Source organism: Haemorhous mexicanus, chromosome 3 (assembly GCF_027477595.1).
Source record: "Haemorhous mexicanus isolate bHaeMex1 chromosome 3, bHaeMex1.pri, whole genome shotgun sequence".
Lineage (NCBI taxonomy): Eukaryota > Metazoa > Chordata > Aves > Passeriformes > Fringillidae > Haemorhous > Haemorhous mexicanus.
In genome coordinates, this window is record NC_082343.1 from 23,496,713 (window position 1) to 23,519,739 (window position 23,027).

Genomic DNA, 23,027 nt, shown 5'->3' on the forward strand with positions numbered 1-23,027 from the left:
TCAGAAAGCTGAAATAACTATCAGCTGGTTGGTTGCAAGGTTAGGAAAGGTTTAGGAGCTCTGTTTTCTAGTCCTTTAATCTAAGCTCTAGGCCACGAATAAATTAGCTTGGAATTCACAATCAACCTTGCAATAACAAAATTTTGTTTACACCTCTACAAGCAGTGAACAGTACCGGTTTCACTTTTTTAAGATGCTCATTGTTGCAAACCTGTAAAGAGTGTTTGCTTTTTAATATCTCAGTGTTGTTTCAAGAGCATGAAGTTGCTCTTGGACCTTGACATGTAGAATGAATTAAATGACACGTGAATAAATATATATTAATTCTTTTTTATTAAAGTATCAAAACAAACTTGAGAATAGAAAACAAACTGCTTTTTAATGCATTTTAAGGGTTCTCCTGAATAAAGTATACTTTGAGAAAACTCATGCAACATACTGTGTAGCTGTTGAAACACTCTTTTCCTGGGCACATCAAGTGACCCTGAGTACCATCATTTCCAGATCAGCGTGCAGGAGCACGCACACACACACACATATACAGAAGGAATACAGAGCAGCTATGACTGCACACGTAAAGAAATAAAAATAAATTCTCTTCTGACAATGGTAATGGTACCATGTTAACATTTGGCATGCCGAGTAAATAAGATCAAGCAACAAAAGCATGACGCCTGCGTCACCGGTGATATGGTTGAAAGGAACCATACAAATTCCCTAAGGGAGACACACGAATTCTGTCATTACAGTCTCTGTGGTAACACTTTGTAACCAATTATGAGACAAACAGCCCTCTCTGTTGGTATTTGAGAGGCAAAAAGCAAAGCCAAGGTGCACGATACTGGGGCGATGCCTTGGTTTTGTATTTCCACATTACAGAAGTCAAATTATGAACATTGTTTGAGAAGTTTATTGTACACACTCCATGTAGATCTGTTGTTCTGGTAAACAGCTGGCCCAATTACATGTAGAACTTGCCCTTTAAACCAGAGAAGTGGCCACAGAGGCTCCAAACTCTGCTTACAGGACATGGGAAAACTCTCACTGAAGTCAATAGAACCTCCTTCCAATATACAGAAAGATCATGGATTCTTAAGACAGAATTGGACCTAGAATGTCATCTTTGTAACACATTCACTTTTCAGATACATGAAGTACATACCCTTGACACGTGATATAGGACATTACAATATATCCAGATCTTAGGAAATGGTACTAAGTAGTTCTGTTGCAGAATATAACAATCATATGAGGACCAGGTACAATATGTGATGGACTCATGCCAGACTTGCAGGGTAAGAAGCTCATGGCTGAGGTATCTTCAAGTTTAGCCTTTAGAATAAAAACACAATTTCAACACTGCAGAACTGGTGTAAAATATTATGCACTGTAAGCTCCACTTGTATTTTGTTTTGTTTAAATTGAGACATTGAACAGTCAGACACTGCTGATGGAGGTACAGAATCTTGCAAGGTACATTATCTGCACCCAATCATTCAAGACACTCAGTGCCTCATCTTCAAAAAAGATGAAGGATAAGTGTTTTTAATAGTGGTGTCTCAAGTACAACTGGTGAAGTTTAGGAATATATAATATTAAACACCAAGAGATAAAAGTAAAAAGACAGCGCAACACTTGTGTTTTCAGTTTTATCTTGCTTGCAGTATTTATTAGCTCTACTCATTATGATATTAGTGATAAATAAGGATAATACTTTCTTTTACAAAAAAAATTGTAAGGGTATATTTTATAGAAATAAACAATCTGAGAATTTCACAGAAACATCAGAATTTCAGCACTCATAGCTCCAACTGTTTTGTCCAGCAGCTCTTCTACCAGTTCAATAACATCCAAGGTTAGTATTTAATAAAAAAATTAAACAATTATTCACTACATCAAAACTCTTGCCTCCTTTAGATTCTAAATAACACTTTTTATCAACTGTAGTTGCCACTCAAATGGTAAAACAAAAGTAGCTACAATCATAATTTTTCCCTCTGAGTCACCTGGCAAAAGGAAGTAATCCTGACCAGGATGGAAAAAGCCTTGCCAAGCTCCTATGCCTGTAAGAGCTATCTGCACAAGCAGACCCACTGACATCCATGGAACCTCTTCTGTGACTGAGGGGTAATAGCATGAATTAAGGCTTGCAGGATTAGATCCTAGATGAATTTAAAAAAAAAAAAAAAAAAAAAGTCAAGGTTCAGGAGTCTGGGATTCACTCCTGCAGTTCTTTACTTGAGCAAAACCTCTATCCATACCCCATGCACAGTTAGTTTCTTCTTTCCAATTCAGTGGGCTCAAGTCACTAAGTCAGTAAGTGATGGTAAAGCTGCTCTTCAGCAATTCAAGGAAATATTGTAGTCCCCAGGGGGTAGTATCTGGGGTGATAGCTCATAAAATACAAGCTAGGCTACATAGATGTTTTGCAAGGAACTTTTCTTTGTCACACTTACTAGGCCCTTCAAATTCGCTGAGATGAGTCACAGAAAAAAACCCACGTGAGTGCTGTGAAAAAAAATGACAAAGCTTGGTTGGAACTACAGGGTTGGTGTTTTTTTTTTTTTTGTGTGTGTGTGTTTTAGGTTAGAATGCAACATTACACATCAGTACATTCTGCCAGAAGCCATCCTCCCAGAAATTCAAAACCACTCAGTCTTCTTTCCCTACCAGCAACAAGGAAGAGTAGTGTCCATCCAGCAGAGCTGTCTGTACCCCGTGCATCGCTGGAAGTCATAGTGCTCTAGCACAAACCTCGTGAGTGCAGATACTGTATGCTAGCAGAGCTAAAACTTCAGAAGCTGTTGTCTGTAGCTCCTAGGAACAGCAAGTATGACAGGTGCAAACCCTACATTGGAGGCAGGAGGCTCTTCAGTTTGATTGAGACCAGATCTTCCAAGGGCAAGGATCGCTGTCAAGCCAAAATGATTCTTTCCACTCATGAAAGCAATCTGCCCTTCCTAAAGGCTCTTGACTAATAGAATCCTACACATTATGTCAGACTCCCCCACGGATTCTGGTAGCTGTTAAAAACACTCTAAATATTTCCACCTTTGCCGTATCACTTAACCTTGTAACGTGCCTTCTTTGATCTGTTGAATAAAAAGATTTCTTTCATCTTCAGGTGTCCTTCCGTTCTGCGCACGGACTATGCACGTGGGCCTGTGCAGATTGAGCATGTATATCAAATGCTGCTTCTCGTTCTTCAGCTCCTCGATCTGGGCTTTCAGCTCCGCATTGATCGTCTCCAGCTTCTCCGATTCCTAGCACAAAGGACACACACAGTTTTACACTGAGAAGTTCAAGCAGTAAGTCACTGGGTTTTTTTCTTATAGTTGCTGTGTTTTATGGGTGGGAAAGCGTATGGCTGGCAGAGAAAGGAATCACGTGTAGTTAGTGTGCTGTAATGATGAAGCTGTACATTCCCCAGTCAGTCATGGCCTGAAAACCAGATTGAGAGTTACCTCCTTAGGCCTCCAGAGAACGTAATGGAAGTTGAAAAGCAAAATTCAAAGTTGTATTCACTTATGGTGACAGATACCAAAAGAAGTATTGCCATCTTCTGCAAAATTATTCCGAGCTTTTTTGTGTCAAAATTTGACCCAAAATTATCTACGCTGCTTCTTAACTCCCTGGAACATCAGCTCACATATCTATAAACCCATGTTAAGCTAGCAAAGTGCAAACACAGCTTTTTCTCCCTGCCCCTAGATACAGGCCTGGTGCTACTGAAATACAGTTTTATACCACAGCACAGGGGGTGAAGATGTGCCTGGGCTCCTAGGGCAGAGAATTCAAGCTTCCTCACCACTCTGTTCATAAAGAAGTCAGAATTACTTGTAGGTGCTTGTGGGCTCTCCACAGTGAATATTTTATGAAACATGACTTGACTTCTTTTTGTGCGCAGTGTACACATTCAAATTAATGTTATCCCATAGACAAGATTGGTCACTGAAACAGCAATCTCTTTTCACTTCTACCATGCTTCCACTTTATGCCAGTTTCAACCAGGTTTTGATTTAATATATGGCATGTTTATTTTTCGTAACTACTGTTTTTAAGGGTTTACAGAGTTTTGGGGGACATCTTTCTGATTTCCTACTATGACAGTAACCTATGCTATCTGTTTGGATCCTGGCAGGATGACAGATTAAGAACAATTCTAGCCAGTCACTTACTTTTTGCAAACATTCTGTTTTTTCCTTCTTTTTGTTTCGGCACTTTGCCGCAGCAATTTTGTTCCTTTCCCTTCTTCTCTTTTTTCTTTCATCCTCTTCAGGAGAAAACTGTCACACAAAAACAGATACACACAATTCATAAGATGTTGTAAACACGTGAACTATTTTGATAACTTCTGGATTTTTAAAATCAACATGGAGAGTGCTGTCAGTGCTCACATCATGAGTTACCCACAAATGTGATTCTGACCTTGTTTGCCATACAGTAGAAGGGCAGAAACTTCATTAGAATTGGCAATAAAAACTTGACTGGAGCGGGGTTGTATGTAATCTATATGATGGCTCACTTAAAATCAGTGGTGCTCAAAAAACTTACTGAATGTCTCCCCAGGCTCCCACACCTCTGTCTCTCCTCCATTTCCCAGGGAGGAAAAGGAGGAGGGGCACAGGGAGCAGAATGGAGGATGTGTCAATGAGTGAGGCAGCGAGGAGTGAGTGCATTAAAGGCAGCACCAAAAAGGGCACACTGTCACACTTCCTTCTGTTTCCTGAGGAAGCTCAGATCAAGGTGTAACTCTTTCCTTAACCAAGGCTATTTCTCCACTTTCAAAGAGCAATGTTTTTCATGGATAGTGTCATCTTTAAGCAAAAACATAGTGTGAACATAGCAGGTCCGTCCCTTAACACCTACAGGTTCTGCTGGACTGTCCTCAGGGAAACAGAACTTCAGCAGTGACTTATTCCAAGTTCAGCCACCACTGGGCAGGGAAACCAGATTAGCACTTGCTCTAAGCACTGTAAAACATCGTCTTGTAGTTCATAACTGAAAATCAAATATCCAGCCATGAGAATTACCAGAGGGTTTGCCCGAAGCACTCAACAGAAAGCCAAGCAGCTGGCTTAAGAGGAAACAGGTATGGTACAGGGGGCTGTCTATAGTTAATACAATTAGTGGTCTTATGGCAAAACTTTGTTAGAGAAATAATCATCCACACCACAACTCTGTTTAAAGAGCCCTACCTCTGTTTTCAGCATTGATGTTTCAACAGGCCTTTCAGAAACAGTCACCGTGTCCAAAGTGGAAGACATCCTGTGGAACTGACGCTTGTTCTGAATGGCAAACCTCAGTTCCTCCTTCACCAGGGGTGTTAAATTTGTGAAATCATCAAACCCCAGTGACCCTGCAGGGGACAAAGTGGGAACAATTGCGGAGGCGCTGACTTCTAATGCAGATACCTGGCCTGAGTGTTGGACCATCATTTTGCTGAAAGATAAAAAGAGACAATATTGATAGTCTTTCAACAACTTCAGACAGGCAAATAATATCTCTTAGAGGTATATTTCATACTGTGAATAATACTGTAGTTACATTGCTTCAGTCCCCATTCCTAGTCTAGCCCAATCTCTCAAAAGAGACAAGCAATTAAGAATTTGGAACTCAAAAAACCTTCAACTTTATGTTAAGTCAAGGTTAGTATTTAAAAGTAAGAATAGTATCTGCACGTGGCACAATTTTTTAGGTCTTTCTAAAACTTAATATTTAAAAAATTGTGTGCAAGTATGTATACGGTTAAGTTTTAAACTGGTAGTGTGTGGCAAATGAGAATTGAATGAATAGGAAGAGAAAGGAAATAAGAACAAAAATCAGAAAGCAAATAAGTAGTATTATTTATTTAAAACATAGAAGGAGAGTAAGAGTATCTTCATCTTCAGAGCTATACCACCACAAATCCCAGCTTCAAATGGACAGAGCAAACCTTGTTCTCAGCTACACTTAGCTCAATGAGTTTTACTCGAAGCTGAAACTTGCTAACCACAACAGGATCTTCACAAAGTTATCACACTCAATTTTACACACAGTTGTAAATTTGGCTATAAACTCCAAAAAATTAGTTAACAATAAGAGCTGACACAAAGGCAAAAGTCTCTAAATGGTCTGTGGCTCCACAGCACAGGCTGAGTTGGAGGGATTGACTCATGAAAAATGTGAAGCCGTTTTTTTCATTCCTTTGCTCTTGTAAAATTCGAAACTGTCCTTATGTGCCCTCTACGAGAGGCTTGAAATTCTTAAATATTTATGGCTGGATCTTCTGCTGACATAAAACAGTGTGATTGAAGAGTCTTTAGGGGAATTATGTAAATGTAAACCCATAGAGAAACCACATTTCTAGTAGGTTTCTGAAAAAACAAACCTATCCAACAGCGCTCTCTACTTTTCTCGTTTTAGTCATTCTTATTATTTATTTTTAGCCAGTTTTGAAGGGAGAGAGGCCCCATGTGCTCTGTGAAAACTGTGGCTGCACTGAGGGAGAAAGAGGCAAAACCCAGCGGTCAGTCATCCAAACACAGTGGGTTTGCTGATGCATACATCCCTGCAAGTCACAGCCCATCTCTCACCCAGCAGAGGTGAGATAAGAGGTCTGGAAGAAAACTGAGCACCTTTTGCGTATGATCCAAGGGACAAAAGGTGCAAATCCACAAGAAAACAGATTGTAATACTTCCCTCATTCACAAAGTGACTTGTGTTCAATTGGATTTTACTATGTTGGTTTTCCAGCTATCGTTGGTACGTAGATTTTTGTTGTTGTTGTTGTTGTTTTGGGTTTTTTTAAAAAGCGGTACGGATAACTACAGTATGTAATTATCTACTCTGGATTAGAACCACAGTAATTACAGGAAAGTCAATTGTAATTAACTTAGTGCAGGTAAGCAAACAGCTGCCTTGGGGTAGCAGTGTGGGTAAGCTAAATTTCCACATGGTCAACCCAGAACTGCACAGTTCCCTGTACGTTACTTCTGTAACCCAGCAAGAAATGTTTGGGGTCATGTGCCTCGAGAAGAAGATAGAATTTGCTCAGAGATATCTAAAAATACACTGTAAATCCACACTGGTGCAAATGAGAATAGAACCTGGTTCATCGCTGTGAGGCAAACGTAAAAATCAGAGGAGTGTGAATTGCCTGTTGCTGGAAAATATCAGGTCCAGCTGCAGTCTTCCTCACTTCTTCCTCACCCAGTCACCACAGAAGAGCTGAACATTTCCCAGAGTCTCCAGGTGAAATCCTGACCCAGTGAAATCAAAAGGACTTTTTCTGTTGACCTCAATGGGGCCAGGATTTCACCCGTAGTTATTCAAGATGGGGAAATTATTTGGAACAATTTGTTATTCAGAAAGACCTTGGGAAATTTATGTAATTCTCTTCAGAAAGCCCCTGCTCATGAGTCACATTTAAAGTACTGATACAGTTTAATCCTATAATCTCAGAAAGCTAGCAGTTACTCTTTTCCAGCAAGTCAGAAATGGCCCTATTAATTTCCAGCTGAAGTCCTCCCAGTATTATTTACCATTTACCAACATTTAACCATTCAACTAATTTAAACAGGCTAATTCCAGATGACACTGAACCCCTCACTGCCAGCAGAAATTTCAGTTATTTTCACTGACTCAGTGTCCTTGAATGCTGATGATGCCTTCGTTCAACAAAGTTAATTCTGTATAATTCAATCCAACCAGGATTCTTAAAGTAACAGTAAAACTGTTTTTCCAACCTCCAAGATAATTAGTTGGGCTAATAATTTTCAAGCTCTGCTGGTTTATTCAATTATTTTTCGGTTTAGGTGAACTTTTAATTAAGGTCAGCAGCAGCACCAGAGGAAACCAAGAATGTGCCTGAGAAATTGTGTTAATTGCGGATTTCTAGTAGTTAGTGCTAAGTGTACCATAAACACCACCAAAACCCTACTGTAATGGCTTCAGGTCCTCTCACCCACCTGTCACTAGCATGTAAAAGAGGAGTGGTCAGGTGCCCAGAGCAGGAGAAAGTGGAGAGGAGTGGTCAGGTGCCCTTGACCGTAGGAACTTGCTGCTCTCCTGCCCAGACAGCTCACTGCCCTCCCAATCATCCTGAAATGCAACTCTAGTTGCTCCAACAATGCAGATGTTTGGCAGTTTCTGAGGAACAAATCTGTTTTCAGAAATGTTTTACAAATACGAAAATTAGATTTTACTATTAAAAAAAAAAAAAATGCAACAGGTTGCCCTTTCTTGTACAATTTGTCCGTCTGTCCAAAACCACGCAGAGCACTATCTCGTTTCCTCTGGGTTGGGGAAGGCTGGGGAAACAGTAGGAATAAGAGTATCAAGCCTTAGAGCATGATTCCATCGTGGCCTCTCTGATACAATCTCTGTTTACCGTGTTAGACCACGCACATGTCCTGCAGTTACTGCCGCTGGAGGTGCTGAACACTTCTCAGCCCTGCCCCGCTCCCGGCACAGCTTGTTCCCGGGCTCAGTTAATGCTTCATTGCTTTAGCCTTACTTCTGGAATTCTCAACAGTTTTACCCTCCCAATTCAGGTAGGTTCAAACAGCTCTATTCATTCGTTCTACCCCTGCTTTTTGTTTGTTGTTTTGAAGATGATTCTTTTCATCTACAATGAACTTTTACATCTCCTCTGCCAAGATTTTAAAATCCAAACAGACTTCCTAGCTGCGCTCTTCTATTATTTAAGGATATGATTGTTTAATTTTAATATTGAAAGTGACTACATTCAGTATTTTTCTTGTTTAACAGCAGATGGCTGACTGTGCTTCTTGGTTTTATTTCTTCATATGAATTCCTTTTCCTCTGGTGCTGATGCAATAAACCTTGATAACCACCGAGGTTAATCTTAAACAGCATTAAGAGCAATTACAGTTCACAACCTCTGTGCACGCTAGTTGACCTTAAGCTTTCTGACATCCCACATCGCTCCCGAAGCATTTTCTGCTGCCTTTCAGTTTCTCAAATGCTGTTACTAGGAGGAAAATCGATTTCCAGCAGGAAACCTGTTCTCTGAAAGAAGTTGTCCGTTGTGTCACGCCTGATTTGCTTAGGCAACAGTTCAGCAACTGATCTACTGCGCGCCAAGGAGGGACACCGGGACAGAAAGGAGAGCGGATATCCCTGGCTGTCACAAGAAGTTCCCGGTCCGTTTACGGGAATATCAGAGATAACTCGCGGCAGTGCGGGTTTGTCATCGCCTGGGCTGTCCCGCCGCAGCTCCCCCGTGCCTGTCCCCGCGGTGCCGCCGCCGGCTGCCCCCAGCGCCGGGCGCGGCCGCTCCTCCCGGGCATCCCGCGGCTCCCGGGCTGCCGGGACCGCGTCCCCGCCGCGGCCGCCACCGCGCGGTGCCGAGCGGCGCTGCCGGCCCGGGGACAGCCGGTGCCGGGCGGGCTCCCCCGGCGCTCACATCTGGCGGCAGCCTGGACAGGGGTTCCCCCAGATGTGAGCGCCGGCACGGGGCCGGGCGGCCGAGGGGCTCCGGCGGAGCTCGGCGGGGCAGGAGGCTCTCCCGGAGCTCACGGCCGGCGGCGGCACCGCCGCGCCAGACTTAGCCCGGGGCGGCGAAACTTTTGCCGGCGACGCGGCGCGGGTCGCCCTGCGGGCATCCATCCATCCCTCCGCGGCGGGACAACCTCCCGGAGCTCAGCGCCTGGTCCCGAAGCTCGGGCAGTCCCGGCCGCCCCTCTCCGGCTTCCACCTACCTTCCTCCCGCCGCCGCCGCTCTCCCGGCAGGAGGGAAGGGGCTCCGCAGCCCCGGCGCGCTGCGATCCGCGGCGCTCAGCCGCCTCCCGCGGGAGAGCAGCTCCCTCTGCTCCCCGCTCCTCTGCCGCTCGCCCGGGTTGCATCACCCCCCTTTTATAGCCGAGCGGGCAGCGCTGGTATTTACTCTGGCGGCGAGTCCCTGGCTGATGTCATGCTATTAATAGCCTCTCCGAAAGAGAGGGAGGAGGGAAGCGGGCCGTGGCGGTGATGCAAGGCTTCCCCGCCGGCACGGCACGGCACGGCACCGCACGGCACGGAACGACACCACCGCGCCGAGCCGAGCCGAGCCGGACCGGGCCGAGCAGCATCCCTCGGCACCCCGACAGACCCCTTCGCCTTCCCTCTTCACCACTCTCCCCTTTACTTAATTATATATTTATTTATTTATTTTTGTTAAGACTCCGAGAGTTTCGTTCTCCGGGCCATTTTGCTTCTGACAATAAATCAAAGTCCCTCTAGCGACCAAAAAAAAAAAAAAACAAACCAAAAACAAAAACCAAAACAAAACAAAAAAAAAAAAAAAGAGAGAGAGAGAGAAAAAAGGGGGGCAGTTGTGTATTTTTCGAAAGGACTGAAAAGTGCGATCTTTCTGTAGAGGAAAAAAAGTTGTTCATGTCTCCCCCGCCTCCCCCGTTTCTACCATTCTCCCTCCTCCTCCCCCCGCTACTTTAGATGACAGCTAAAAGCTCATCTCACATAAAGGACAAAGCTTCGTTTTTTACTCTGAGGAGGAAAGACCCGTTTAATTAAATTATAGAAAGCTAAAAATAGCACTGTTTGGGGTTTTTGTTTGTTTTGTTAGGGTATTTTTAAAAACTTTTCTTTAAAACACAACAGCATGCGATTTCCTTATGATCTCATGAAAAAACAGGGGATTCCTACAGCAGAGAGGGAAATATGGTTGTGGCTGTGGTAAAGGGGTTTTTGTTTGGTTCTTGTTTTTCCCTCTGGCTTGTAAACAGATAGAAATTCCCTGCTAACAGCCTTCAAAGTGCTAGAAAATATGACGTTAAAAATCCAAAAAACAAAAACAAAACACCAAAACAACCATTTAGCTGGGGAAGACACAGAAAGCTTACAAAGACAGATGCATGGGATTATTCAGTAGGAAAATAAATCATATATAATACATGCAAACTTGTTACTAAGCCAGTCTTCAAGTGTCTGTACTTGACTTGGAAAGACCAGGACATTTCATGCCTGAGTACATTGTAACTAAACCAACATAAAATGTATATAAAATGTATATCCCAATCAAGTGATCCAAATGGTTGATTATTTTATAATGTTCAATATGCCAGTTTTGATAATAGGTAGTAAGTCTTGAGTGGTATATTCTGGGATATTTTAATTACTTGGAACATTTTGTCGAGAATACAGATTAGTAGTAGAATAGTACTTTACAGAATTAGTAGAATAGAGAATAGCAATTTGAAAGTTCCTCTGTATCTCCCTTCTGTGTGCATGAGGTTGTATGGACGTATATGTGTGTGTATAGATAGACAGATGATATAGATATAGATGATATAGATATAGATGTAGATATAGATATAATATTGGCCACACAGTCTGGAGTAGTAAACTTAGGGTTTTTTAATGTCCAAGTGCCAGTAACTTTGCAAAGTTAACACTCCTATTTCCCATTTAGGTGCCTGCTCTTGAAAGAAAAGTACCGATGTGGTGGGAAAGGAAGGAGTCTGGAACAGTGACGTGGGTTTCCCTCCTGTGGAAGGTGCAGTCGCACCCTGTTCTCTGCAAACAAAGAAGTGCATTTTGTGAGGGCAGCAGCAAACTCCTCTGACCTACCTGGCAGTTCTCCATTTACAGCTCCTTTGAACTGCAAGCTTTTTTTCTTTTTCACTCACCTATAGATAAATCATTCTTAGCTCTATCACAACATAGTTATTGCTGCGTTTTTATTAATCTAGCTAAATCAATGTCAAGTGTAATGCCAGGCAAAAACTTCGCTCTTGAAGGGTCTAGAGCAAGCTTTTTATTTCACCTTCGTACAGCCTAAGAAATTCTTTTTACTTCAGAGGCACAATTTTATAATTCATGCTGTGCTCAAGGACAGCCAGCACAGTTTTTCTCAAGCCTAGAAGAAGAAAAAAAAAATCTTCTCAAGCAGAAACCAAATGTGGAAAATTTCTTCCCAAAAGATAGTTGGTTGGAAAATTTTAAGCACTGTGTAAATGTGTTAGCAACATCGGTTTTAGTGGCCAAGAACAGGTGCCTGCTGCAATTATGACAGAAATTTAGCAACTGTCTGTCCTTATTTATTTAGGTAGCTGTATCAGAAGTGGGAATGTATTTAGAGTGTTTTTAGCTAAACAGAGCAGTGTTGCAGAATAATGGGAAAAAAAGCAGCTCTCTCCTTCCATGTGGGTAGAAGTACCTTGGAAATTCAAGTGTTGTTATCCAGTTGTGGATGGTCACTGACATCTACTTGTTTGCTACACAGTGCTGGTCCCGTTAGTGCCCATGAGCTGCAGCCAGCACTGAAATCTGACAGCAAAGCAGTTGTGTTCATTCTTGAACTTCTCCTGAAGTGAGGCAGCTCCTCCCTGCAAAGCAAACAGAGAAACTGTTCCTGTGCGCATTTGAGATTAGGCCACTGAAACATGTCCTGGCTTGAAACTCTTCAGTGAAAAAAGAAAATGAAACCATAGTGAAAAATAAACCCAGCTCCACTGGGTCATATAGGTTTTATCCAGATCCCTTTTGAAACCAAAGTTAAGTTAATCTCATTTGGATCACACCCCAGTTTAAAAAAATTAAATTAAAAACTAAGACTATCAGGAAGCTAAAGTAACACCCAGCACAGCCACCAGATGCTCTGATGTTCTTGCAAGTTTAATTTTCCATCTCATAAAATATCTTTCATTTGCCTCCCCCTGAATGTTTACCAGTCCTTTTCCAATCCATCTCTCTTTCCTCCCAAACTACAGGGACAGATCCCCTGCAACAGCATTTTTTTGACAGAGGTAACATCCATGTTCTGAAGTTCAGTTTCCCTTAAGCCAGGTACACAGTTCATCACTCAGACTGATGGGCACTGGGTTCTTTTCCCTCTGCAGAGAAATCAGGCTGAATATCACCCCATGGTGTGGTCCTTGCAGTCTCCAGAGTGGAGAAAAGAATTCTTTCCTTCATTTCTTTCTGACCAAGTCCTGCCTCCACATCCCTTGACACTACTTCCCACACTGTGGCTATTTGATTAAAATGAAAATAAGGCTGTCTCATTTTTACCATCATACAGAGGAACACACCCCCAGTCTCACAGCAGAAACTTTCTCCTGTCCTAACATTTATGCTACTGCAGGACATCAGTCAGAGCAACACAAATAAAATCTCAATGTCCCATCCAGATCCTGTGCTGGTTTCTGCTCACACAGTTCCATTAAACCTGATCAGTCTGATGAAAATACAATGAGATGTAAATAAATCAAATGTGCAGTGATAACATGAGTAAAACCTGCCTCTCTGTGTTTTGTGGTTTGAAGTGTTTAAAGTTTTGAAATTACTGTAACCCTGACAAGACAAATCTTTCCCTGCACAGCACACATAAGAGAAATAGGTTTCCATAATTCAGAGCTATCAGGTGGTAAAATCTGCAAAGAATCAGGTTTTCTAACTCTGCCTGAAGTATTCCTCTCTACTTCTGCCATGGGAACTAACCTTCATTATAACTTTTGCTATGTGGTACATTCAGGTCTGAATCTATGTGGCAGGACTCCCCTGTTCACCAAAACATCCACTAATTTTGAGATCATTTTCCCATCTGACTGGACTAACACCAGGGGTGAAACTCGGGACTAGTTTTTCCAGCATGTGGGTTGGTGCTGCTGGAACTATGGGAGCAGCCAGCAGCAGAAGTAGCAGCAGCCACCTCCACCCAGCCCAGAATTTTTCAGCAGCTGTCTGGGGGCTACTTCCAAGGCTTTCTACAAAAAGTGAATGAAAAACCTCCAAGCCTACAGTAGCAAGGACAAAATTCACTCTGGAAGGGTTGAATTTTTATGGACCTTAAAAGGTCCAAAAATGGGAGTTAAAAATCACAGGGTTAGAGAACTGACTCTCACTGAGACTGTATGGCAAACCCCGCCACTCTCTTACATTTAATACCTCTCAAGCAGATGAGCAGATGAATATATGTTTTGTGGAGGGAAATAGGTGCTCTGTTTTGACAGCTTTTATTCTTTAACACTGAAGATTAAATTATTTTGCTCCTTGTTTTTCTCCCCACAGTTTACCTTTCTTTCCTTACTGCCTTCTCCATCACAATCCCTCTAAATCCATTTACTCTTCATTTATTCTCTCCTTTAAAAATCCCATTCCTTGGTCTCTTTTGCTTTGTGTCCATAAGTTACATTTCCCATTTCTTTAAAACAGCAGCTTCTCCTTTTATTTTGCCACTTCCCTGTTTCCACTCTTCTCACTTCTCTCTTTTCCCTCCCTGTATCCCTGGATTTCATCATTCCCCTTTTTTCTGTTCCTTTTTTCCTAGAAATCTTTTTTTTTCCCATTGATCCTTCTGGTTCTGCCTGGAAGCTTCCTAAATTTAACTGAGTAATTTTTAATTTCTCTTTTGCTTTCTGTCATTTTCATTTTTGCTTCCCCCTTAACGAGATGAAGGCACTGATAACAAAATTACCACCGGGTGCAGCATGTACATTTCAGGACCAGGTTCTGGGGCACAACATTACCACGAATTTTAGTGCAACTTTACTAAATTAAAGTTCCAGAAGGTTGTCAGTCATTGTTATAGGCAGTGTTTCAGAAGGTGCAAGCTCTACAAACATCCATTCTCCCTAAGTGAGAGACAGCTCTGACACTGGCCCAGCCAAGTACACCTTTAGTTCCCTTTTGCTGAAAGTCTTCAAGGCTTTTTTTTATTAGATGGACTTTGTGCACCGGCTGAGAAGCTGGCCAAACATAATAACCTGCAATTAAAACTTGTTCTCTTTGGATACATCCAGGCAATAAACAGCAAGAAAAATGGATCCCACATACGGGAGAAACACATCTTAAACCAGACTGAACATAGCAAACTCCCTGACTGAACAAGCAAAAGAATGGTCAGGTATATTAACTGCCCTCAGGCAAGTGCAAATGGTATCTCCTAAAGCTCCTTTATAGTCCCTTCCATTTCATGGCAAGAAAACTGCTTGTTCACAGATCCTGCCCTCCATCTCCCTCTCCACCTCGAAAAAGCATCCCAGATTTTGTTTGAGATCAGTTACAGGCTCATTCTGAACTTCATCAATGTCTTCACACATAAAAAAATGATCACTGATGAAAGCACTAAGACCTGATCCAACTGTTAATTACGTCAATGGAAAGATTCCCATTGACTTCAATGAGAGATAAATTTAGCCCCCAGGGACTATGAAAAATCAGCATTCAGTCACACTGGTTCTCAGCATACAAAACTCTCCTCCTGAAGTAACCTGAAAGAAAGGCTAGGAATTATTTCCTGAAGGTGTATGCTTCCCTTGGGTGGACTAATGTAATTATGGTTTGTGTCCCTGCTGTCTTCCAAGTGCACACCAAGGATGAGAGGAAGTAAGAGAGAGAATATATCTATTTTTACTGTGCTAAGTTACAAGCATTTTGGACACATTATGGAATTAATCATGCTGCTTCACACAAATACAAACACACACACACATACCCCCTATAAAATCCAGTTCTTCCTATTGATTGTCCTTGGAACTGTACACATATATAAAGAATACTCTGGAATTTAATATCATTTATGACACTTTAAACAGCTCTTCTCCTCTATCTGGTAAATATGTAAATTACAATTTGTCATAATAATTACAAATGAACATTTTAAATTATTAAACATTGATTCCTACATAAATACCATTTCAAATAAAAACACTGTATGGCACAGATTGCAACCTACAGAAGACAGAAACAAGGCTACCACTGCAGCTTTCACTGTGCTTATCATTTGTCCTCTCACCTACTTCACATGTGCCTTGCCATGAAAGGAGCACATGAATGATCATAACGTTCATTCAGCCTCTTATCTTCCTTGGTTTATTTTTTTGGCTTTGACTGTAAAGGAACTTGCCCAGAAAATGAGAACAAAGTGTAAATAAAATTAAACCAATAGAGCTGCACCCAGCTTTAAAATGAGACTGCCCTGATTGCAGTCACCAAAGCACCCCCTGAACCCAACCCCTGACTGCTCTGTAGGCACGTGAGGCTGCTGCTGAGGCACCCCAGCAACAGGGGAAGTGCAGGGTGCCCCTACACCCACCTGGGCTTCCCAAGTGATGCCAGTCCCGTGGGGAATGCTACCCATGGTGGGGTAGGGTCCACCTTCTCTGCAGTGACTCTCAGAAGCAGAAGAGTTACAGAGAGAGAAAAGAGGACTGCGGGATGCCCCTGGTCCAGGGCATGTCCTCACCACAGGGCTGAAAATTCAGGCACCATCTGGTTCCCTCTCTAATCGGCTCGAAACTTCAGCACAGGACAGCTTGAGAGAGAGACATGCAGAGTAAGAGTCCCCAGGCAGCACAGATGATCAGAGTGGGCTGAGATCATCTCTCCTGAGAAAGAGGAGGCACAAGTTTCACCGCACACCGCCAGCTGTGAGAATCTAACTCGGGTCTGTCTCTCCAGACGCAGTGTTCTTGCTGATGGGGTTTTATGAAAAGCCAAGCCCAAGTTTAGAAGGGAAGTTTGGGGCCATGAATGTCCTGATTCACAGCAGTGGTCGACTCCACCTTGCAGGTTAGATGGTTACATGGGGAAGAAATGGGAATTTATTTTCACCATGCACAGCCTCCTTCTGGGGAGCTGGGCTTTAGTCCTACACTGGAAATAACATCAGCATAGCTGGGAAATGAGAGGGTTCCTTATTCACCATCTTTGTGAAGATAACCTGATGATCTTCCTTTTGTTCTGTCTCCCAGTCTGCTGAAATGGATAATATTTAATGCTTTAGGGTAAAGTAGCTGAGATTCCCAAATGGATATAATGGATGAGGCTGCTGTATTTTATTTTCATTTCTAATTTAAATTAGCACTCTTATAGGCCTTTTTTTGCTGTCTTGATGTGTTATTATCTGCTCTTACTACTGAATGTGGTATTTAGCAGCCCAAGTAAAGATTCTTGGTGTGTTTTTATGACATATACAAGAGTTTTATTATATATACAAGAGTTTTATACTGAGCTCTAAAAATTATGACAATATTTCAACTGCCAAACAGAAGCCCAGATTCAACACAGCAATTAAATGCATGGCTAAATATTCTCTATCCAAAAGCACTGCCTAACTTAAGACTTGCTGTTAACAAAGATCTCATATAAATAGCCTCTATAAATATTATTTCTTATTTCTGTGGAATTATATTTATTCTAACACATTTGGTATGAGACCACCTGGCAAGGTCTAATATTGTGGTGTCTTGTTAGAGAGCCATTTTCTTAAATGTATGGGCTGATTAATTAATTAATTGCAGATTTTTGAAGAAGAATAATTATTATTATATTTCTAAAAACACAAATGTTTAGAATTTTGGTAGATCCTGATTTTTTTTCTGACAATGAGAAAGTGTAGTTCAATACCATTTAAATTTATTGGTTTTTTTTTTTTCCTCATAAATTCAAAGCTGATCAAAGGAAAATATGTTCTACCATTCCATTTTGAAGAGATGTTCTGAAGGGGAAGGTAGTTTCCTTGTAAATAAAAGAAGAAATATTTCTTGCCCTTGCATAAGCCAAGATCTTCTACATTGTATCAGAAAAAAATGTCAGATAAATCATCAGCTTCGTGGCTGGAACAAAAAGTACAGATAGGACAGACTACCCAAAACAAGCCACAAATTCCCCACAGATGGCATAATTAACTTAATTTCATCACCCAAAGATTTGACTTGGAATGGTCTAGCTTAATATTTTTTGTTGATGATTTGTTTTATGATTAAAGAATCTGTATGATGTGGAGAGAACATGATAATCTAGCAGGCAACACTTCAGTTCACCAGGTCTTTTTTTACAGGTGATTTGTGCTTTGTACAAAGTGGATGTTTAGGCTCCAAAATCTTCTCAAAATTTCCTTAGTGGTCTGTGCAATCTCTTGAACTCAGGCTGTAAATCAGCCATGAGCTATGCAGCAAGTGCTTGCAGGAAAAAAGGGCTCTCCCTGCAAGTATGAGGTGCACACTGTTTTCTTTGCAGGCCAGGGGCATTAAACTTGGACTCAAATTGCTGGGGGGTTGGTTGACAATTATTAAAGGTCACTATAATAATATAATATTATAATATAATATAATATAATATAATATAATATAATATAATATAATAATATAATATAATATAATATAATATAATATAATATAATATAATATAATATAATATAATATAATATAATATAATATAATATAAATAGTTATGTTTTATTATGTTATAAATAATGTAATGTTATATATAAATTCATTTTTCCATAAATGTTCCATATACTTAAAATATTCATGCCAATGTCTAAGCATTTGTAGGTTTTGTAAGTTTCATCACCAACTTGAACATATGTTCAAAGAGCAGCCCTTTTCTTGATCTAAAATGCCTGTTGTGCATATTTTTACAAATAAATAAGGGCTGTAAAAGCAGCATTCCTGGCCACAGTCCTGTCCCAGAACACAGATGTAGCTTCTCCCCCTTCATGGGTGCTCCTTCCAGTGGGTATTGGTAGGACAGAGCTCTAATGGATCTTCTCTCTAAACTCCTCCCTGTGTAACAGAGGGACTACAGCATCCTTTGCTTTCCTGACAAAATCCATTCCTTGAGTCTTAGTTGTGCATGTGCCTGCCCTAGAGGGACTCTTAGCAAACCAGGGAGTTGTGATCATCCTTCTCCTATGATCTACCCTAGCCAAGAGCCATCTGTGTCTCTCCCAGTGTCTGCTGCAGACCTCCCAGAGCTCCACTGGGGCTTGCTGGGTGAAATTCAGCAGACACGGGAGATGAGATGAAATGAGATGGATAATCATCACCAACTTTTATCATCATGATGACTGCTAGCACCATGATTGCCTACCAGCAGAGTCATCACCTATTTTTCAGATCCCCTCTTTGGTCAATATTAGATTCTTTGCCCTCAGCTCCCAGCTCCAATTCATTTTGTCCCCAATTCCCTTTTCACTTCCTTACGTGAATTCCCGGACTCCAGCTCAGCTGCAGTTCACCTGCAGCCACGAAGAGTTGAGCTTTGAGTCCAAGTTCTCCAAGAACTTTGGCCTAACATCCACATACATTATGTGATAAGACATCTAAATATCCTGCAAGGTAGGAGAGATAAGCATTTTCTCGAGGCTATCCTTCCTTCTACAATAGCCTGGATTATTTTCGACTTTACATGTGTACCTTATTCTCTTTATGATCTGTGAGGCCACATTTCCATCAATGTAAGCATGAAATCAGTGGCAGGGTTAGAGCAAGCCCTAATTATATGACAGTTTAATAGGGAAAGAGATCATGTCAAGTGGGAGGTCAGCAGCATATTTTTGGAGCACATCTCAAAGTTCACCCAGTACACATCCTTTCCTTATACTAGAATATTTATAGTTTGTTTGTTATACACTGGAAATATTCCTTCTGTGAGCTCCCCCTAAGAGACTCCTCCTCCTCCTTTTCAAATTCTCCTGTGATGGATTAGAATGGGAGCTTTAGAATGGACCAGCTGTAGTAACCCAAGGTCCCCAGCAAATCCAAGGTCCATTACACAAAATCCTTTCCCAGGGCTATCAAACACCCTGGCACCAGGACCCCAAATGTGCAGCAATGAGCAGCCTTCATGTTCCCATGCATTCAAAAGTTCCATTTCTGCATGGGTGCTCAAATACACCTGCTACCCAGTTAGGAGCCTTCCTCAGGACCATGTCCAGTGGGTTCCTGCTATTAAATCTTTCCCTAGGTCCTCCAAAGTGTGTTTCCTGGTGGTGCCTATCCTATGCCGGGGGAGTGAGCAAGTTCATGGTCTTGTCATGCCTCTCAAAGACCCGGTGCCTTTTCAGGCACTTGCTTTAAAGGATTGAGAACAGGGCTATGTTTCTGCTCCTAAAAAACACTTGTGTAAAATCTTGGAGCAGACCTGGGACCAAGAAGGGTCTCCTCCTCCTGAACCAACAGCCCTCTCTCTATTTTCTGTATGGCCTCAGCAAGGAACATGGAGGGTGCTCCTGTCCTCATTTTGAGCCTGATAGCTCAGATAACCTCCCAGATCAATGGAAGTAACATATGAAACCTTGTCAGGCAGCCACTGGAATTGTATCTGGCTTTTACATATCCCTACTGGATGCTTAAAGGAAGCAGCACCACCTCAATCCTTCCTTCTTGCAAGCACTTCCAAGAGAGGAGTGATGCCTTGCTAAACTAAAAAGAAGTGGCCAAGGTACAGGCAGGGATCTCAGGTTTGTGTCTCTCAAGAGGACAGGGATGCCTCCCTACGACACGAGGGAAAAGTGGTTCCTCACCTCCTTCTGGGAAGGCTGAGCTGCTGCACACCTTGCTGGCTGATTTGGGAGCCACTTGAAGGGGCTGAAGTCTGACAGCAGAGAATCAAGTCATGTAAGACAGAGGATGTAGAGACAGGTATTGCTGTGACTGGATTTTGGGTGGCTGGGGTTTTATCGGAACTCTATTGGCCCCTGAGCCTCTCCAGCTGGTTTCCACTATACAGTTAAGAACAGCAATTATTAATAAGGTGTGAGAAACCAATTTGTTTTCTACTGTGATGATCTGAGTGCAGCATGACCAGGGACAATTCTCTTTTATAAAGAGGTGGGGAAATGTTCAGAGAGCAGAAAGTCTCAATACTTTCCCAACCATCTATTTTGAACTTGTAATGTGACAGAGCTACCATGTGAACATTTTAATGAGTGATTTAGCAAAGCTCAGTACCACTTGTAAACAAAGTGCATATTTCCATACCAAAATAAAATGCTGTTCAGAGTTTTTCTGAAAACATTAAACTCATGTTGAGAAAGAATGAAATGTACACATTAAAAAAAAAGTTCATCTCTTCTTAAAAACATGTCATCTTATTCTGAAATAATCTTATTCATCTCAGCTGATACTCATAGTGTTAGATAATCAATTTCTCTTTCCCAGTAGAAAAGACAGCCACTCAGGCAGGTAATCACAGTGTGGGAGAGTTTAGTTTTCTTGAGTAAAATTTGTTTTATAAGCTACTTTGCCTATCAAATGACATAAGTCCATTGACATAAATACCACTGCAATTTTATTACATGAATGAGTGGTTACTGTTTTGGGTTTTTTCTTTACTCTAAACAAGTGAAAGAATTTGGAAATTCTGACCTGAAAGGGTTTCACACAGTGCTTGATTTTAATTGTGCATGTAATCACAGTGAGTTCGGTACCACTCATACACTTAAATTTAAGTGTGTGCAAAGGTGTCAGCAGGATGGGGCTTTAAAATAGCACAAAATCTAATGTCTGGTCTTTCAGTGTTAAAATTTATGCCTCAATAAATTAATTTTTCCAAGAGAAGCTGTTCTGTGAAACAAATTATAAAAACAAATCTGTATATAACATCAATTTTAATGGAGACATATGTTAATATATTTAACATTTCTAACTTAGAATAATATATAACATATAATAATATTATATAATATAATAATATATATAATATATAATATTTCTGAAAAGTACTGAGTCACACAAGGGACCTGACATGTGACACCATAGAATAAACCCTTGGGGAGAGCGTTACTGAGCGCCAGGTAAGAATGGGATGGAATTATTTTCATTGCTGTTGGCATGGGTATGTCCTTCCAACTGTTTTCTGCTGCTGCTTTGGAGTAACATATTATCATAACATCACCAAAATAGTGATTTTCATTACAGAAATATTGGGCCTTGTTACTATATATATATATATATATATACTCTGAAAATTCACAAAAAATTACTATCAGCTAATTTTCCTATATTTTAGAAAATAAGCCAAGTCTTGATAGACCTCTTTACTTTTACTACTTTCTGTACTGAATAATTGCCTGTGAAAGTTTTGTTTTGGAAGCTCAGCTTGAACAACAAGCTAACAACAAAAGCCAACCAACCAGTAAGGGTAAGCAGTACTTGCAAGATGTTATCAGTTCCTTCCAGTAAATCCCCCTTGGTGCCTATTTCACTCTGCTATTTTAAGTTAATTTGCAAAGGTTTGACAAGGAACAAAGGTTAAATACTTGGAATTTGCACAGGTTGTACTGTTCACCGCAGAATGGGAAATAAATGTTACAAATAAATGGTAGTTCCCCCAAGAAGAAAAAATGTGGGGCATAGGTACAGCTGATCTTAACATCATTAAAAGAAGACAATTCTTCTAGAGCCAAGTGGGAAAGGAAGAGGTAGAAATGCAGAGTATTGCAGAGGTGTTGCTTTCAAGGCTGCTTTATTAGGAGACTCCAGGTAGGTATGGAGCTGAGCAGAACTGTGTTACAAACATCTCCTGCTGTGTTACTCTAAGGAATAACACCTGAAGTACAGGAACCTGCTCTGGTAATATTGGAATACATTTCAGCCACCTGAGCTGAGGGCTGAGCTTTAGTAGTTAGGGATATTTGTAATTAAAAACCAGGTGTAAATCCAGCGGCACCACATGCTACAGAGGTGGATGTTTGTAGTTATAAAACTGCAGTCCTGTATGAGCTTATAGCAAATCAGATTAAATTTAAGACTGCTAAATTTTGCTGTGAGAATTTACTTCTGTTGATAGGGCATGGCTTGTTCTGTTTATGTTTTGTTTGGGTTCTGCTGGCTGATTTTATCAACATTGTTAAATACATTCATGCTGGTCATTGCAGTAGCAGCTGGGATGCCATCTCCACCAAGCCCTCCCTTAGCAAGTAAGAGGTGGTCGAACTGAAGGAAACAGATTTAGAGTTTGCCCATTGTCACACAGCATGAAAACCACAGCAGAGAAAACAGAAAACCTCCAAGTCCTGACTCTCCTGGCAAATGGGGAATGTTGTAAGTACAAGGTAATGTGGCAAACCTTTCCTCCTCCAGCTTTCCTCAGCCATGAAAAAATTTTTTCCCCATTTCTGGTCCTCATCCAGCTCTGAGAGCCAGTGATGATAATCAGAGCATGCCAAGCATCTGACCTCAGCAGATTTTCTTGTGAAATAAAGAACGCAGTGTGACGTGCAATTTTCTTCTGAATTCTTCAGATACGTCTCCTGGAATACATTCCTTCTGCTAACAGTTCTGCTATCAGCACTG

The 23,027-nt window shown here is 41.3% G+C and overlaps 1 protein-coding gene across 2 annotated transcripts; it reads right to left on the reverse strand.

Annotated features, from left to right (window-relative positions):
- Nucleotides 1–316: 316 nt before the first annotated feature.
- ATF3 (activating transcription factor 3) lies at nucleotides 317–9,862 on the reverse strand. Of its 2 annotated transcripts, XM_059841077.1 has the most exons (5): nucleotides 9,705–9,845; nucleotides 7,950–8,143; nucleotides 5,199–5,442; nucleotides 4,179–4,286; nucleotides 317–3,263 (listed from the first exon to the last, which is right to left on the reverse strand). In XM_059841077.1, exons 3-5 carry the CDS (start codon nucleotides 5,436–5,438, stop codon nucleotides 3,066–3,068), a joined length of 546 nt encoding a protein of 181 aa, XP_059697060.1. In that variant the 5' UTR covers nucleotides 5,439–5,442; nucleotides 7,950–8,143; nucleotides 9,705–9,845; the 3' UTR covers nucleotides 317–3,065. The 2 variants fall into 2 exon arrangements, with proteins under 2 accessions (XP_059697060.1, XP_059697059.1); XM_059841076.1 differs by lacking the exon at nucleotides 7,950–8,143 and having other exon boundaries at nucleotides 9,705–9,862.
- Nucleotides 9,863–23,027: the final 13,165 nt, after the last annotated feature.